General features: G+C 37.2%; 2 protein-coding genes across 2 annotated transcripts in view; both read left to right on the top strand.

Moving 5' to 3' along the window:
* The window catches only part of LOC123725375 (uncharacterized), an 80,571-nt gene that overhangs the window by 26,225 nt on the left and 35,836 nt on the right, over positions 1–18,510 (top strand). The gene's annotated exons all lie outside the window — the stretch shown is intronic.
* Positions 3,986–5,328, top strand: LOC145859377 (uncharacterized). Its single transcript, XM_082958471.1, has 2 exons — positions 3,986–4,559; positions 4,874–5,328. Exons 1-2 carry the CDS (start codon positions 4,213–4,215, stop codon positions 4,887–4,889), a joined length of 363 nt encoding a protein of 120 aa, XP_082814597.1. The 5' UTR covers positions 3,986–4,212; the 3' UTR covers positions 4,890–5,328.

The following is an 18,510-nucleotide window of genomic DNA, read 5'->3' as shown; positions in this document are numbered from 1 at the left end:
AGGGTACCCAACATGAACTAGCGCACCAGGTGTCTAATGGGACATCACCGTTCCATGGCTCTTGTTCGGTCAGATCTCCCTCCAGAAGACTCAAAACACTTTGTAAAGGCTGGTGACATCTAGTGGAAGCAATAGGAAGTGCCAAAATATTCCTAAACCCCTGTGTTTTTCAATGGGATAGGTTTAAAGTCAATACAACACATCAGGTATCCACTTCCTGTCAGAAAATGTCTCAGGGTTTTGCCTGCCAAATGAGTTCTGTTATACTCACAGACACCATTCAAACAGTTTTGGAAACTTTAGAGTGTTTTCTATCCATATATAATAAGTATATGCATATTCTAGTTACTGGGTAGGATTAGTAACCAGATTAAATCGGGTACATTTTTTTTATCCAGACATGCAAATGCTGCCCCCTAGACCCAACAGGTTAAACAAAGTAATGAGTAAAGGGTCTGAATACTTATGTAAATGTCGTATTTCCATGTTTTTTTTTATTTTTATACATTTGCAAAGATTTCTAAAAGCCAGTTTTTGCTTTTTCATTATGGGGTATTGTGTGTAGATTGAAGAGGAAAAAAACAATTTTAATCAATTTTAGAATAACGTAACAAAATCTGTAAAAAGTCAAGGGGTCTGAATACTTTCCGAAGGCATTGTATGGTATGAGCATTTCTTGAGTCTAAACTTGAAACCTCTTGAATTTAGTCATTTTGTTTCATTTAGATAATTAGTATTCATCAAGCTAAATTAATATGAAAATGTGATTACTTTGTTGACATGAAACATTCACTACATCCTGACTGTTCCCATATTAAAACATTCACTACATCATGACTGTTCCCATATTAAAACATTCACTACATCATGACTGTTCCCATATTAAAACATTCACTACATCATGACTGTTCCCATCAGTATTATTAAAACATTCACTACATCATGGCTGTTCCCATCAGTATTATTAAAACATTCACTACATCATGGCTGTTCCCATATTAAAACATTCACTACATCATGGCTGTTCCCATCAGTATTATTAAAACATTCACTACATCCTGACTGTTCCCATCAGTATTATTAAAACATTCACTACATCATGGCTGTTCCCATATTAAAACACTCACTACATCATGACTGTTCCCATCAGTATTATTAAAACATTCACTACATCATGACTGTTCCCATATTAAAACATTCACTACATCATGACTGTTCCCATCAGTATTATTAAAACATTCACTACATCCTGGCTGTTCCCATATTAAAACACTCACTACATCATGACTGTTCCCATCAGTATTATTAAAACATTCACTACATCCTGACTGTTCCCATGTTAAAACATTCACTACATCATGACTGTTCCCATCAGTATTATTAAAACATTCACTACATCCTGGCTGTTCCCATCAGTATAATTAAAACATTGACTACATCATGGCTGTTCCCATCAGTATTATTAAAACACGCACTACATCATGACTGTTCCCATATTAAAACATTCACTATATCTAGACTGTTCCCATCAGTATTATTAAAACACTCACTACATCCTGACTGTTCCCATATTAAAACATTCACTACATCATGGCTGTTCCCATATTAAAACACTCACTACGTCATGACTGTTCCCATCAGTATTATTAAAACATTCACTACATCATGACTGTTCCCATATTAAAACATTCACTACATCATGACTGTTCCATCAGTATTATTAAAACATTCACTACATCATGACTGTTCCCATATTAAAACATTCACTACATCATGGCTGTTCCCATCAGTATTATTAAAACATTCACTACATCATGACTGTTCCCATCAGTATTATTAAAACATTCACTACATCATGACTGTTCCCATATTAAAACATTCACTACATCATGACTGTTCCCATCAGTATTATTAAAACATTCACTACATCATGACTGTTCCTATCAGTATTATTAAAACATTCACTACATCATGACTGTTCCCATCAGTATTATTAAAACATTCACTACATCATGACTGTTCCCATCAGTATTATTAAAACACCCACTACATCCTGACTGTTCCCATATTAAAACATTCACTACATTATGACTGTTCCCATATTAAAACATTCACTACATCATGACTGTTCCCATCAGTATTATTAAAACATTCACTACATCATGACTGTTCCCATCAGTATTATTAAAACATTCACTACATCCTGGCTGTTCCCATCAGTATAATTAAAACACTCACTACATCATGACTGTTCCCATCAGTATTATTAAAACATTCACTACATCATGACTTTTCCCATATTAAAACATTCACTACATCATGACTGTTCCCATCAGTATTATTAAAACATTCACTACATCATGACTGTTCCCATATTAAAACATTCACTGCATCATGACTGTTCCCATCAGTATTATTAAAACATTCACTACATCATGACTGTTCCCATATTAAAACATTCACTACATCATGGCTGTTCCCATCAGTATTATTAAAACATTCACTACATCATGGCTGTTCCCATCAGTATTATCAAAACATTCACTACATCATGGCTGTTCCCATATTAAAACACTCACTACATCATGGCTGTTCCCATCAGTATTATTAAAACATTCACTACATCATGACTGTTCCCATATTAAAACACTCACTACATAATGACTGTTCCCATATTAAAACATTCACTACATCATGACTGTTCCATCAGTATTATTAAAACATTCACTACATCCTGACTGTTCCCATATTAAAACATTCACTGCATCATGACTGACTAAAGTGAAGACTAGTCTGTTCATTATATACATCTACATGATGTATTGTTACACCGTGTAGGAGCAGTATAGACCTCGTCTGTTCATTATATACATCTACCTGATGTATTGTTACACCATGTAGGAGCAGTATAGACCTAGTCTGTTCATTATATACATCTACATGATGTATTGTTACACCATGTAGGAGCAGTATAGACCTAGTCTGTTCATTATATACATCTACATGATGTATTGTTACACCATGTAGCAGCAGTATGGAGGTACAGTGGGGGACAAAATTTTTGACACCCTTGATAAAGATAAGCAAAAACGACTCTATAAAATCAAGAATTAAAATACTGAGCTATATTGTATGTAACAAAAAAATAAAGGGAAATTATATTATTTTATACTAATACAATTGCTCAGAGAAAGAGATTTAGTGTAACATGTAATTCTCAAAAGGTAGGGGTCTGAATTATTGCCACCCATGTTTTCAGTACTCCAGCACTCTCCCCTTGGGAGGATAACGACACTGAAATGTTTTATGAGATTAGAGAACACATTGGGTGGGACCTTAGACCCTTCCTCCTTACAGAATTTCTCCATGTCCTTGATTGATTTAGTCTGTCTTACGGACTGCCCTGTTCAATTCAAACCACAGGTTTTCAATGGAGTTCAAGTTCCGAAGACTGAGATGGCCATAGAAAATGTTGACTTTGTGCCCAATTAACCATTTCTTTGTGGATGTTGATGTGTCTTGCTGGAAGATCCACTTATGGCCAAGTTTCAGCCTCCTAGCAGAGAGGTAACCAGGTTGTGGGCTAAAATATCCTGGTAGTGGGTCAAGTTTATTTATTTATTTTATACAGTAATTTTAGCTCATCTTTATCAAGGGTATCTAACTAGCTGCTTATTTTGATATCTAGTTATTTGACTGAATCAGAAATACAGATGTGGAGTAGATGTAGAGTTTGTTTTAAATTCTCATAAAAATCTGAACTAATCAAACAACACTTGTTGCTCTTTATACGTGTTGATATAATATTAATATTTAATGGAGAGAAAAAAACGTTTCCCTAAACTGCTTTATAATATTATAATTCAATGAAGAATAAAAATAGTTTTCCCTCCTCAAATGCGTTTCCTCCCCCAGACAGCAGATGGCGATATGTGTCTTTCAGGCGATGTTTCTAGTGTGACGTATAATCTAGTGGACGGAACGCTTCTTCAACAACTGCAGCCACCTCGGTAGCTCGCTAGCCAACAAAGTCGGAACATTCAAGTTCTTTAGACAATTTCGTGTTGTATTTGCCACTATACTTTAAACGTAGTTATGTGGAAACAACTAGCTACCCCATTTATTTTCATATTTACATTGTAAGTCAACTAGCTGGCTGGTTAAGTTAGCACTAGTCTAGTCGCTAATGCTAAAAAGCTATTATCCCCGACCATGAGTTCACAAAGCTACTCTCCTCCTGTTAAAGAAGAGGAGGTCTGCTGGACGGAGAAAGAGGGAGTGTGGCTGAACGTTGTCGTGAAAGAGGAGAAGGAAGAGGAGGATGTCACAGTAAAACAAGAAGTAGAGGGTGAGGCTGTTACAGTGAAAGAAGAAGAGAAAGACGTTACAGAGAAAGACACTTTCAGAGTGAAAGAGGAGGATGTTACTGTGAAAGAAAAGGAGGAAGATGCCGTTTTTGGAGTGGAGGATGAAGTGAAAGAAGATGAAGACGTTTTTGGAACGAAGGATGAAGAGGGGGAGATTACTGTCACATTCATACTCGGCCTTGTCTTAGGACGGTAAGTTGGTGGTTGGAGACATCCCTCTAGTGGTGTGGGGGCTGTGCTTTGGCAAAGTGGGTGGGGTTATATCCTGCCTGTTTGGCCCTGTCTGGGGGTATCATCGGATGGGGCCACAGTGTCTTCTGATCCCTCCTGTCTCAGCCTCCAGTATTTATGCTGCAGTAGTTTATGTGTCGGGGGGCTAGGGTCAGTCTGTTACATCTGGAGTATTTCTCTTGTCTTATCCGGTGTCCTGTGTGTCCTGTGTGAATTTAAATATGCTCTCTCTAATTCTCTCTCTCTTTCTCTCTTTCTTTCTTTCTTTCTCTCAGAGGACCTGAGCCCTAGGACCATGCCTCAGGACTACCTGGCATGATGACTCCTTGCTGTCCCCAGTCCACCTGGCCATGCTGCTGCTCCAGTTTCAACTGTTCTGCCTGCGGCTATGGAACCCTGACCTGTTCACCGGACATGCTTGTTGCACCCTCGACAACTACTATGATTACTATTATTTGACCATGCTGGTCATTTATGAACATTTTAACATCTTGACCATGTTCTGTTATAATATCCACCCGGCACAGCCAGAAGAGGACTGGCCACCCCTCATAGCCTGGTTCCTCTCTAGGTTTCTTCCTAGGTTTTGGCCTTTCTAGGGAGTTTTTCCTAGCCACTGTGCTTCTTTCACATGCATTGCTTGTTGTTTGGGGTTTTAGGCTGGGTTTCTGTACAGCACTTTGAGATATCAGCTGATGTACGAAGGGCTATATAAATAAATTTGATTTGATTTGATTTGATTAGAGGAGGACGAAGAAGAGAAGACTGGAGAATTGATTAACACCAGTAAATACACTGAGTACTATCTAATAAAACAGGGACATTGATCTGATTAACACCAGTAAATACAGTGAGTACTATCTTATAAAACAGGGACACAAACCATTTTCAAGTCTTGCCATAGACTTTCAAGACGATTTAAGTCCAAACTGTAACTAGGCCACTCAGGAACATTCAATGTCATCTTGGTAAGCTCCTCCAGTGTAGATTTGGCCTTGTGGTTTAGGTTATTGTCATGTTAGGACGGTTTTCTGTATTCAGATCTTTGAAATGCACTCTACCTACGTAACATTTAGTGTCTCCTTATGTTACGCTGGAAAAACAGTTTTCATGGGAACAGAAATCCTAAATCATTTCAGAGTTTGCTAAATCCAATGGTTCTAACCGAGAGTCACCTTAACTTTATTGACAACACCCAAATGGATACTGTCATTAACGCGGTTCTTCAATAATTACACAATTCTTAATACTTTAGCTGTTTAGTTACAGTCACATGTTCAACTATCATCAGCTGATCCAGGAAATCATTTTCTGAATGACAGTCACATGGCAAACATCATGACATGCAACAACAACCAAAGTGCTTCTTCATTCATTACTCTGGTAAAGACAGTTATGCCGTGCTCCACATTGGATCCAACATCCCTAACAAATTGGTGTTTATAATGTGTTATTGTCTGCTTGATTTACAGTAGGGTCTCGTTAGTCTGTTTGGACACAGAGATACGCTCCACGTTGGATCCAACATCCCTACTTAGCTCATAATGTGTAGAGAACTGTTCCTTGATGGATAGGCTATTGTTCATCACACAGAGCTATTTCCTTTATTCAGGACATTTAGAACGACAACCCATTACAGAGTAGCCTAGTGGGATTATTCACAAAATGATCTGGTGATCAGGTTATGAAATGTCATGACAAAGACATTTTAATTTCCATGTTCCACCTGAAATATTAAATTATTTATAGTCCTAGGTCTATGTTATTGTTAGGTGAAGTTATGGGTCCTACAGTAGGTCTTTGTTGTTAGGGGAAGTTATGGGTCCTACAGTAGGTCTATGTTGTTGTTAGGTGAAGTTATGGGTCCTACAGTAGGTCTACGTTATTGTTAGGTGAAGTTATGGGCCAATTTGAGTACATTTATTTTACAAACGCTCATTGACAGACTGGTAGCAAAGCTAGTCAAAGAGCATTTTACTGGTTGAAGTGTTTTAAAAAAAAGTATAAAGCAGTTGATTTGCGACAACACATATTATATTAAGCAGGACATTCAAATGAGCCTAACAATTATAATCCAAAGTAGTGTGAAATGTACTCATAAGCAACCTGGAAATGGAGGCTGTTTTTGCTGGCAGCCTGTAAGTTTCCCCACTGTGGTGAATTAGTGAATAGACAACAGAGCTTAATGTTTCCTTGAGTAGCACTCCTGATCTTTCTTTGTAATATTCAGAATACATTGTGAAAAACCAAAATCTTTTCTCACCATTTTTGCTCCATGCAGATATACTACATCCATAACTAGCGGTTTCCTCATTACCAGATATACTGCATCCATAACTAGTGGTTTCCTCATTAGCAGATATACTACATCCATAACTAGTGGTTTCCTCATTACAGGATATACTACATCCATAACTAGTGGTTTCCTCATTACCAGATATACTACATCCATAACTAGTGGTTTCCTCATTAGCAGATATACTACACCCATAACTAGTGGTTTCCTCATTACCAGATATACTACATCCATAACTAGTGGTTTCCTCATTAGCAGATATACTACACCCATAACTAGTGGTTTCCTCATTACCAGATATACTACATCCATAACTAGTGGTTTCCTCATTACCAGATATACTACATCCATAACTAGCGGTTTCCTCATTACCAGATATACTACATCCATAACTAGTGGTTTCCTCATTACCAGATATACTACATCCATAACTAGTGGTTTCCTCATGACCAGATATACTACATCCATAACTAGTGGTTTCCTAATTACCAGATATACTACATCCATAACTAGTGGTTTCCTCATTACAGGATATACTACATCCATAACTAGTGGTTTCCTCATGACCAGATATACTACATCCATAACTAGTGGTTTCCTCATTAGCAGATATACTACATCCATAACTAGTGGTTTCCTCATTAGCAGATATACTACATCCATAACTAGTGGCTTCCTCATTAGCAGATATACTATATCCATAACTAGTGGTTTCCTCATTAGCAGATATACTACATCCATAACTAGTGGTTTCCTCATTACCAGATATACTACATCCATAACTAGTGGTTTCCTCATGACCAGATATACTACATCCATAACTAGTGGTTTCCTCATGACCAGATATACTACATCCATAACTAGTGGTTTCCTCATTACCAGATATACTACATCCATAACTAGTGGTTTCCTCATTACAGGATATACTACATCCATAACTAGTGGTTTCCTCATGACCAGATATACTACATCCATAACTAGTGGTTTCCTCATTAGCAGATATACTACATCCATAACTAGTGGTTTCCTCATTACCAGATATACTACATCCATAACTAGTGGCTTCCTCATTAGCAGATATACTATATCCATAACTAGTGGTTTCCTCATTACCAGATATACTACATCCATAACTAGTGGTTTCCTCATTACCAGATATACTACATCCATAACTAGTGGTTTCCTCATTACCAGATATACTACATCCATAACTAGTGGTTTCCTCATTACCAGATATACTACATCCATAACTAGTGGTTTCCTCATTACCAGATATAGTACATCCATAACTAGTGGTTTCCTCATGACCAGATATACTTCATCCATAACTAGTGGTTTCCTCATTACCAGATATACTACACCCATAACTAGTGGTTTCCTCATTACCAGATATACTACATCCATAACTAGTGGTTTCCTCATTACCAGATATACTACATCCATAACTAGTGGTTTCCTCATTACCAGATATACTACATCCATAACTAGCGGTTTCCTCATTACCAGATATACTACATCCATAACCAGTGGTTTCCTCATTACCAGATATACTACATCCATAACTAGTGGTTTCCTCATGACCAGATATACTACATCCATAACTAGTGGTTTCCTAATTACCAGATATACTACATCCATAACTAGTGGTTTCCTCATTACAGGATATACTACATCCATAACTAGTGGTTTCCTCATGACCAGATATACTACATCCATAACTAGTGGTTTCCTCATTAGCAGATATACTACATCCATAACTAGTGGTTTCCTCATTACCAGATATACTACATCCATAACTAGTGGCTTCCTCATTAGCAGATATACTATATCCATAACTAGTGGTTTCCTCATTAGCAGATATACTACATCCATAACTAGTGGTTTCCTCATTACCAGATATACTACATCCATAACTAGTGGTTTCCTCATGACCAGATATACTACATCCATAACTAGTGGTTTCCTCATGACCAGATATACTACATCCATAACTAGTGGTTTCCTCATTACCAGATATACTACATCCATAACTAGTGGTTTCCTCATTACAGGATATACTACATCCATAACTAGTGGTTTCCTCATGACCAGATATACTACATCCATAACTAGTGGTTTCCTCATTAGCAGATATACTACATCCATAACTAGTGGTTTCCTCATTACCAGATATACTACATCCATAACTAGTGGCTTCCTCATTAGCAGATATACTATATCCATAACTAGTGGTTTCCTCATTACCAGATATACTACATCCATAACTAGTGGTTTCCTCATTACCAGATATACTACATCCATAACTAGTGGTTTCCTCATTACCAGATATACTACATCCATAACTAGTGGTTTCCTCATTACCAGATATACTACATCCATAACTAGTGGTTTCCTCATTAGCAGATATAGTACATCCATAACTAGTGGTTTCCTCATGACCAGATATACTTCATCCATAACTAGTGGTTTCCTCATTACCAGATATACTACATCCATAACTAGCGGTTTCCTCATTAGCAGGGAGGAGTTTCTGTAACCAAATTGTGTGTGCTATAATTTGCAAATAAATTCATAAAAAATCCTACAATGTGATTTTCAGGGATTTTCTTTTCTCATTTTGTCTGTCATAGTTGAAGTGTACCTATGATGAAAATTACAGGCCTCTCTCATCTTTTTAAGTGGGAGAACTTGCACAATTGGTGGCTGACTAAATACTTTTTTGCCCCACTGTATATATATCCATACACGCATGCATACATATACACATATTTACATACACATACCTATATAGACATAGATACTTTATTAAAGAATATACCTTTATTATTATTCCCTGCAAACCCTACCATCGATCGCCCAATTGGAGTAAACTAAGAAACACTTCGGCTTTTACCTTGAATTTATTCATCTTATACACATTTTACAGACACAGTCTAATTTACAATAGTTCTTTTTTGTTTGTTTTTAGTCCTTCCTCTATTTCTGATGTCCATCCAGTTTGATTTCTATTTGTAACTGTGCTATATCACAAAAGTTCTGAACCTATATAGATTTTACAGACCCCGTATGTTTTACATTGTTTATCTTGTTATTAGTCCCACCCTTCAGCTCCATTCAACCCCTCCCATCTATCCATCAACATCATCCATTTCAGATTTCTATTTGCCATATATTTTTCAACTGTGCTATGATGCTTCACAAAACAATTGAACCTTTCTATTCACATAGCTTCTACAGATTGTAAATTTAAAAAAAAATGTTTTGCTAAAATAATTATTATATTATTGATTGATTGACTATGGCTTTTCAAATCACCCAGTACTGCTATCTGCAGCGTTAGTTCTAGGCAAATGTTGCAATTTTTCAGCCATTCCTGGACCTGTGATCAAAAATGAGCTACATATGGACAATACTAAAATAAATGATCTAATGACTCTGCCTCCTCACAGCAGAATCTGCAGAGCTGGGAAGATTGTATCCCCCATATATATAACATTCTATTAGTTGCAAGAATTTTGTATAGTAATTTAAATTGAAAAATTCTAAGTTTTGAATCCGGCGTTGTTTTGCGTATCAATTCATAAACCATGTGCCATAGAATGGGCACATCGAAAATCTCTTCCCAACTATTTAGCAATTTATATGGCACAGCTATCAGTTTTTTGGTCCTTAACCTCTCTTGGGTAGGGGGCAGTATTTTCACCCAAATTAAACGGCCTACTACTCGGGCCCAGGAACTGGAATATGCATATTATTAGTAGATTTGGATAGAAAACACTCTGAAGTTTCTAAAACTGTTTGAATGATGTCTGTGAGTGTAACAGAACTCATATGGCAGGCAAAAACCTGAGAAGAATCTAACCAGGAAGTGAGAATTCTGGTGCTTGTAGTCCTTTCAAGTCATTGCCAATCAAACACACGGTGAGTTAGAGTTCATTTTGCTTCCACTAGATGTCAACAGTCTTTAGAAAGTTATTTGAAGCGTCTACGATGAACAGAGACCGAATGAGAAGCCTGGGAAGTTTGTCACCCAGAGAACGACATCACTTCATTGGGGCGCGTTCACGAGAGAGGATGTTCCGTTCCAAAACCTTTTTCAAGACACAGGAACCGTCCGGTTGAAATATTACTGAATCTTCACGTTCTAAAGGCCCTAAAGATTGATGTTTTACAACGTTTGACATGTTTGAACGAACGTAAAGACATTTTTTTTTTACTTTCATCGTCACATTTTCGGCGCGCTTCCGACATTTTGAGTAGCTGAACTGAACGTGCGAACAACAAGGAGCTATTTGCACATAAATTATGGATTTTATCGAACAAAACAACATTTGTTGAGTACCTGGGATGCCTGGAAGTGCCTTCTGATGAAGATCATCAAAGGTAAGTGAATATTTTTAATACTATTTATTAATTTAGTTGACTCCAACATGGCGGCTATCTGTATCGCCTAGTGTATTTTTCTGAGCACAGTACTCAGATTATTGCAAAGTGTTATTTCCCAGTAAAGTTATTTTGAAATCTGGCAATGCGGTTGCATTCAGGAGATGTTAATCTATAATTCTTTGAATGGCAGTTTAATATTTTATGAAGGTTTTTGAATAGTATTTTTGTCAATTGTAGCACTGATTCACCGGCAGTTTTGGAGGCTAAATATTTTCTGAACTACACGCGCCACTGTAAAATGCTGTTTTTGGATATAAATATGAACTTGATAGAACAAAAAATGCATGTTTTGTGTAACATGATGTCCTAGGAGTGTCATCTGATGAAGATTGTCAAAGGTTAGTGCTTCATTTTAGCTGGTTTTCTGCTTATGGACGGCTACCGTTGCTTTGAAAACACTAAGAAAATGGCTGTTTTGTTACTCTGTTGCTGTGGTGGTATCCTAACATAATGTAATGTTTTGCTTTCTCTGTAAAGCCTTTTTGAAATCGGACAACGTGGTTCGATTCAGGAGATGTTTATCTATAATTCTTTGAATAACAGTTTAATATTTTATCAAGGTTTTTGAATAGTATATCTGTAAATCGTAGTGCTGATTCACCGGCAGTTTTGGAGGCAAAATATTTTCTGAACGTCACGCGCCAATGTAAAATGCTGTTTTTATATATAAATATGAACTTTATCCAACAACAAAATGCTTGCATTGTATAACATAATGTCCTAGGAGTGTCATCTGATGAAGATCGTCAAAGGTTAGTGCTTCATTTAGCTATGTTTTGGGTATTTGTGATGCATGCTAGTTGCTTAGAAAATGGCTGTGTGGTTACTGTGTCGATGTACTCTCCTAACATAATCTAATGTTTTGCTTTCGCTGTAAAGCCTTTTGGAAATCAGACAACGTGGTTCGATTTCATCCCACATACCCGAGAGAGGTTAAATGAAATTGGTATATGTTTTTATTTATCACACTTTTCTTTAACCATTTATGTTCTTTAATACAGGGCCGACATACAAGTTCCTTACTTTTTTCCCCTTCTACTTGCCTCTTCCATTTTTGTGGTTATGCTGCAATTAATTCATTGTAATTTTGGGTAGAGCAGACATTTCCATATGTCTGTGTTAGCTGCATGTGTGACATCACTCCACCAGTCCTATTTATAATATCATTCACTAAAATTATACATTTTTTTTTAAATGTCTTCGAAAAATACAGTTTTTTTAATCAATTATTGTATTTGAATTTAACCACAATATTTGTTGTATTATTTGTTGTATTATTTGTTTCAGGTGGATTAAACTGAAATTGCAACCCACTTTCTAAGGCTTGTTTAAAAAAATAAAGATTTTTTGGAGATTATTTCCTTTTCAAACAACCGAAAGTGGGCAGGTGTAATCTGAATAAAGGGAAAAAGGCCCTTCTTGAACATAGGATGAGACATTTGTACCAATTTACTAGAAAACCAGTTTGGATTTAAATATAACTTTGGTATGACTGATGCCTTTAGTGAGGTCTAATGCTTTAATATTTAATAATTTCTGCCCTCCGAATTCATATTCGTTATATAAATAGGCCCTTTTAATTTTATCTGGCTTGCCATTCCAAATAAAAATGAATCTTTTTTGTTCATATAATTTAAAAAGCAGGTCACTAGGTGTAGGCAAAACCATAAGCAAATAGGTAAACTGTGATATGATTAAAGAGTTAATCAGGGTGATTTTTCCACAAATAGACAGGTATTTTCCTTTCCATGGTAGCAAGATCTTATCTGTTTTTGCTAACTTTCTATAAAAAATGTATTGGAGTGACTACATGGTAATGTAAAATGTGCATTTTTTTGTGATCCAATATGTAGTATCATATCACTTATCATAATTTGGTTTTAATCCAGAGAGGATAGCAAAAGTATCTAGATCCTCTATGAAGCTGTAGAGAGACTCTAATTGTGGTTTTAAAAGAAAACATGAATCATTGGCGTACAATGACACCTTGGTTTTTAAGCAACGGATTTCTAATCCCTTAATATTATTGTTTGATCTAATCTTAACAGCTAACATTTCAATGGCAATAATAAATAAATATGCCGATAGTGGACAACCTTGTTTTACTCCTCTAGATAGTTGAAAACTTTCTGAGATGTAGCCATTATTTACTCCTTTACACCTAGGGTTACTATACATAACTTTAACCCATTTTATAAGAGATTCCCCAAAATTGAAATATTCTAGGCATTTATATATAAACTCCAGTCGTACTTTATCCATAGCCTTTTCAAAAACAGCTATGAAAACCAGGCCTGGTGTCCCTGATATTTCTTGACTGTCTTAATTTTCAAATTTAAGACGTCAATTGTTGTACAACTTCATGGGTATGATCTGGACATCACCTTTTACCTCAAATAAACAGTGGATTTCTGCTGTTGTGGGCCTTTAACCATCTGTCTGACTTTGTCGTTCACACAGGAGAGAGACGTGACTATCGTGGATCCTCTGTGGAGCCTCAACAACATGATGCTGATGAGGCAGAGAGGAGTCTCTCCAGATCAGAACTCCTCAAGAAACACCAGCAGAGACCCACAGGGAAGAAATCTCACTGCTGCTCTGACTGTGGGAAAAGATTCAACTCTTCATCAAACCTTAAAATACATCAAAGATTTCACACAGGAGAGAAATCATACGGCTGTGATCAATGTGGGAAGAGTTTTACTCTGCTACAAACCCTGAAATCACACCAGAGAACACACACAGGAGAGAAACCTTATAGCTAGCTAGCCTACTTTACCAGCCAGCAGTACTGTATCATTTTAGTCATTTTAGTCAATAAGTTGTCTTTGTCATAGTTTGTCATAGTTTGATAATTGTGTAGTTTAGAGTAATTATCGAGGTTAGCTGGCTAGCTATTTTCACACATAAGTGCCTGTTTTTCCGTTGGGTTTTTGTGGGTAATTGTTTCTGTTAGTGTTTTGCACCTGACAGGACTGTTTGGCTGTCGGTTTTCTTGTGTTGTTTCGTATAGTGTTCTTTCTGTTATTAAATTCAATGATGAACACTAACTCCGCTGCACCTTGGTCTACTCTCTCTCCCGACGGCCGTTAGAATGAGTGACTAAACCAAGGCTGGTTTAAAATGTAGTTTGTGGTGATTAAAATAATCTCACTCATGAATATCCAAATGCCAAAACATGTATTGTTTTACATATCATATTGTTCACCATGGCTGGTCATCACTATTGTCTCATTACTGTCTCTTTTTAGGATCATACCTCTCTCTTCCAACTTCATATCCAATTCAACCTGGGCAATTCTCATTTCATGTTCTTCCTTCAGATATTTCATTTTATGCTCATGAAATTCTCTGGTTAACGTTTCATGCATGGTCATCTTTGTTCTCTGCTGAAAGGTGGTGGCAGCATCTTCTCTCAGGGATGTTATAGCAGATGTGGAGGGAACCCACTCACTGTGTACTGGCTCTTCCAACCTGTTCACATTCCACCCTCACTGTGTACTGGCTCTTCCAACCTGTTCACATTCCACCCTCACTGTGTACTGGCTCTTCCAACCTGTTCACATTCCACCCTCACTGTGTACTGGCTCTTACAACCTGTTCACATTCCACCCTCACTGTGTACTGTCTCTTCCAACCTGTTCACATTCCACCCTCACTGTGTACTGGCTCTTACAACCTGTTCACATTGCTTTCCTCTGGAAAAAGAACACGGTTAGAAGCACAAATAAACTCATATGGTCCTTAAAATGAAGAAAAATAAAGATTGACTCAGACAGTGGAATATATTTACCAAAGGAAGTTACCAATTTACTGTCTTTGGTTTATGTACCATTAGCGCTCAGTTCTTCATCTAAACTGGCCAAATGGTCATCGTCCGGTATACCATCCAGAGGTCGGTCATCGTCCGGTATACCATCCAGAGGTTGGTCATCGTCCGGTATACCATCCAGAGGTTGGTCATCATCTGGTATACCATCCAGAGGTTGCTGCTGCTCTATTTTTCCAGACAGTGTTGTCTTGTTTTGGTGGTCCACCACCAGTAGTAAATCTCTCTCTTCTGATCTCTGCTTTCTCTCTTTTTAAAGCCAGTTTAACCTCTCTAGGGTATGTGGGACGAAATTGTCCCACCTACTCAACAGCCAGTGGAATCCCGTGGCGCGATTTTCAAATACCTTAGAAATGCTATTACTTCAATTTCTCAAACATATGACTATTTTACACCATTTTAAAGACAAGACTCTCGTTAATCTAACCACACTGTCCGATTTCAAAAAGGCTTTACAACGAAAGCAAAACATTAGATTATGTCAGCAGAGTACCCAGCCAGAAATAATCAGACACCCATTTTTCAAGCTAGCATATAATGTCACAAAAACCAAAACCACAGCTAAATGCAGCACCAACCTTTGATGATCTTCATCAGATGACACTCCTAGGACATTATGTTATACAATACATGCATGTTTTGTTCAATCAAGTTCATATTTATATCAAAAAACAGCTTTTTACATTAGCATGTGATGTTCAGAACTAGCATACCCACCGCAAACTTCCGGTGAATTTACTAAATTACTCACGATAAACGTTCACAAAAAACATAACAATTATTTTAAGAATTATAGATACAGAACTCCTTTATGCAATCGCGGTGTCCGATTTTAAAATAGCTTTTCGGCAAAAGCACATTTTGCAATATTCTGACTAGATAGCTCGCCATCACGGGCTAGCTATTTTGACACCCACCAAGTTTGGCACTCACCAAACTCAGATTTATTATAAGAAAAATTGGATTACCTTTGCTGTTCTTCATCAGAATGCACTCCCAGGACTTCTACTTCATCCACAAATGTTGTTTTGGTTCAAAATAATCCATAGTTATGTTCAAATATCCTCTGTTTTGTTCTTGCGTTCAAGACACTATCCGAACGGTGACGCGCGGACGCGTATCGTGACAAAAAAATTCTAAATATTCCATTACCGTACTTCAAAGCATGTCAAACGCTGTTTAAAATCAATTTTTATGCGATTTTTCTCGTAAAAAAGCGATAATATTCCGACCGGGAAACCCTGTTTTCGTTCAAAGACTCAAAATCTAAAATGGACTCTTCACGCGCACGCGCGCCCCCCGTCTCATTGTTCTCAGATCGACCACTTACCAAATGCGCTACTGTTTTTCAGCCATGGGCTGCAAAGTCATCATTCAATGTTCTGGCGCCTTCTGAGAGCCTATGGGAGCCTTAGAAAATGTCACGTTACAGCAGAGATCCTCAGTTTTCAATAAAGAGAGTGTAGAAGGCCAAGAAATGGTCAGAGAGTGCACTTCCTGTACAGAATCTTCTCAGGTTTTTGCCTGCCAAATGAGTTCTGTTATACTCACAGACACCATTCAAACAGTTTTAGAAACATTAGGGTGTTTTCTATCCAAATCAAACAATTATATGCATATTCTAGTTTCTGGGCAGTAGTAATAACCAGATTAAATCGGGTACGTTTTTTATCCGGATGTGAAAATACTGCCCCCTATCCTAGGTTCTTCCACAGAGTCTATAAAAGCCAGATATCATTTAATAATAAAAGTGATGTCACAAAAATATGAATATGAGAAATGTGAAATCATGATAATAATGCAGATATCTCACCTCTAGTTGTTGTTTCTTCTTGTAATCCTGATAATAATGCAGATATCTCACCTGAAGTTGTTGTTTCTTCTTGTATCCTGATAATAATGCAGATATCTCACCTCTAGTTGTTGTTTCTTCTTCTTGTAATCCTGATAATAATGCAGATATCTCACCTCTAGTTGTTGTTTCTTCTTGTAATCCTGATAATAATGCAGATATCTCACCTCTAGTTGTTGTTTCTTCTTGTAATCCTGATAATAATGCAGATATCTCACCTCTAGTTGTTGTTTCTTCCTGTAATCCTGATAATAATGCAGATATCTCACCTGAAGTTGTTGTTTCTTCTTGTAATCCTGATAATAATGCAGATATCTCACCTATAGTTGTTGTTTCTTCTTGTAATCCTGATAATAATGTAGATATCGCACCTCTAGTTGTTGTACTCTTCTTGTGGTTACATTTCCATTGAATTCACTGCAAATTGCAGCCCAACCCTCTTGTTCTACTGCTCAGTAGCAGCAGTGAGGCTCAGTTGGTAGAGCATGGTGTTTGCAATGCCAGGGTTGTGGGTTCGATTCCCACGGGGGGCCAGTACAAAAAATGCATGAAAATGAAATTAAATGTATGCATTCACTACTGTAAGTTGCTCTGGATAAGAGCGTCTGCTAAATGACTAAAATGTAAATGTACCTTCAATAACTGGATGGTTTGACAACATTTGTTTTGGTAACGCTTTTTCATACACACTAAAAAAAATTTTAACAAATGATTTTTGCCTCTGCCATTGTTTCGTCTCAAGATTCACACCAGTATTGGTGTTTTCTATTCCGGGTTTTAATGAGCACCACTAGACCAACAGCATGTGTTCATACTGAACCTAATCAGGATTAACCCAGGTGTTCATACTGAACCTAATCAGGATTAACCCAGGTGTTCATACTGAACCTAATCAGGCTTAACCCAGGTGTTCATACTGAACCTAATCAGGATTAACCCAGGTGTTCATACTGAACCTAATCAGGATTAACCCAGGTGTTCATACTGAACCTAATCAGGCTTAACCCAGGTGTTCATACTGAACCTAATCAGGATTAACCCAGGTTCTCAGACTGAACCTAATCAGGATTAACCCAGGTGTTCATACTGAACCTAATCAGGCTTAACCCAGGTGTTCTCATTTAGGCTTACTTACCTTACTCCAGTCTCCGACTAACTAAGCCAAATTTATGCCACGTTCAGGAAAGCTACTTAAATGTCCTAGTTTATCTAGTCCTGGCTTAATCTAGGGTCTGAATGAAACCCAATGTCCAGTGGGATTGATCTGTTTGTTTCAGTTTACAGTTGTTGAATCCTTTGACATGTTGATTTCAAAACTTTTCAGTTTCAACAAATGCATTGGGTTGGTTGAAAAGTGATACTGAATTTATACTGTTTTTCATACTAAGATGGACTAAAATATGTGTTCATTGGTTATGCAAGAGGGCAGCAGGTAGCCTAGTGGTTAGAGTTGACAAGGTAAAAATCTGTTGTTCTGTCCCTGAACAAG

Source organism: Salmo salar, chromosome 12 (assembly GCF_965601325.2).
Source record: "Salmo salar chromosome 12, fSalSal1, whole genome shotgun sequence".
In the NCBI taxonomy this organism is placed as follows: Eukaryota; Metazoa; Chordata; class Actinopteri; order Salmoniformes; family Salmonidae; genus Salmo; species Salmo salar.
This window is presented reverse-complemented; position numbering and strand designations above follow the sequence as displayed.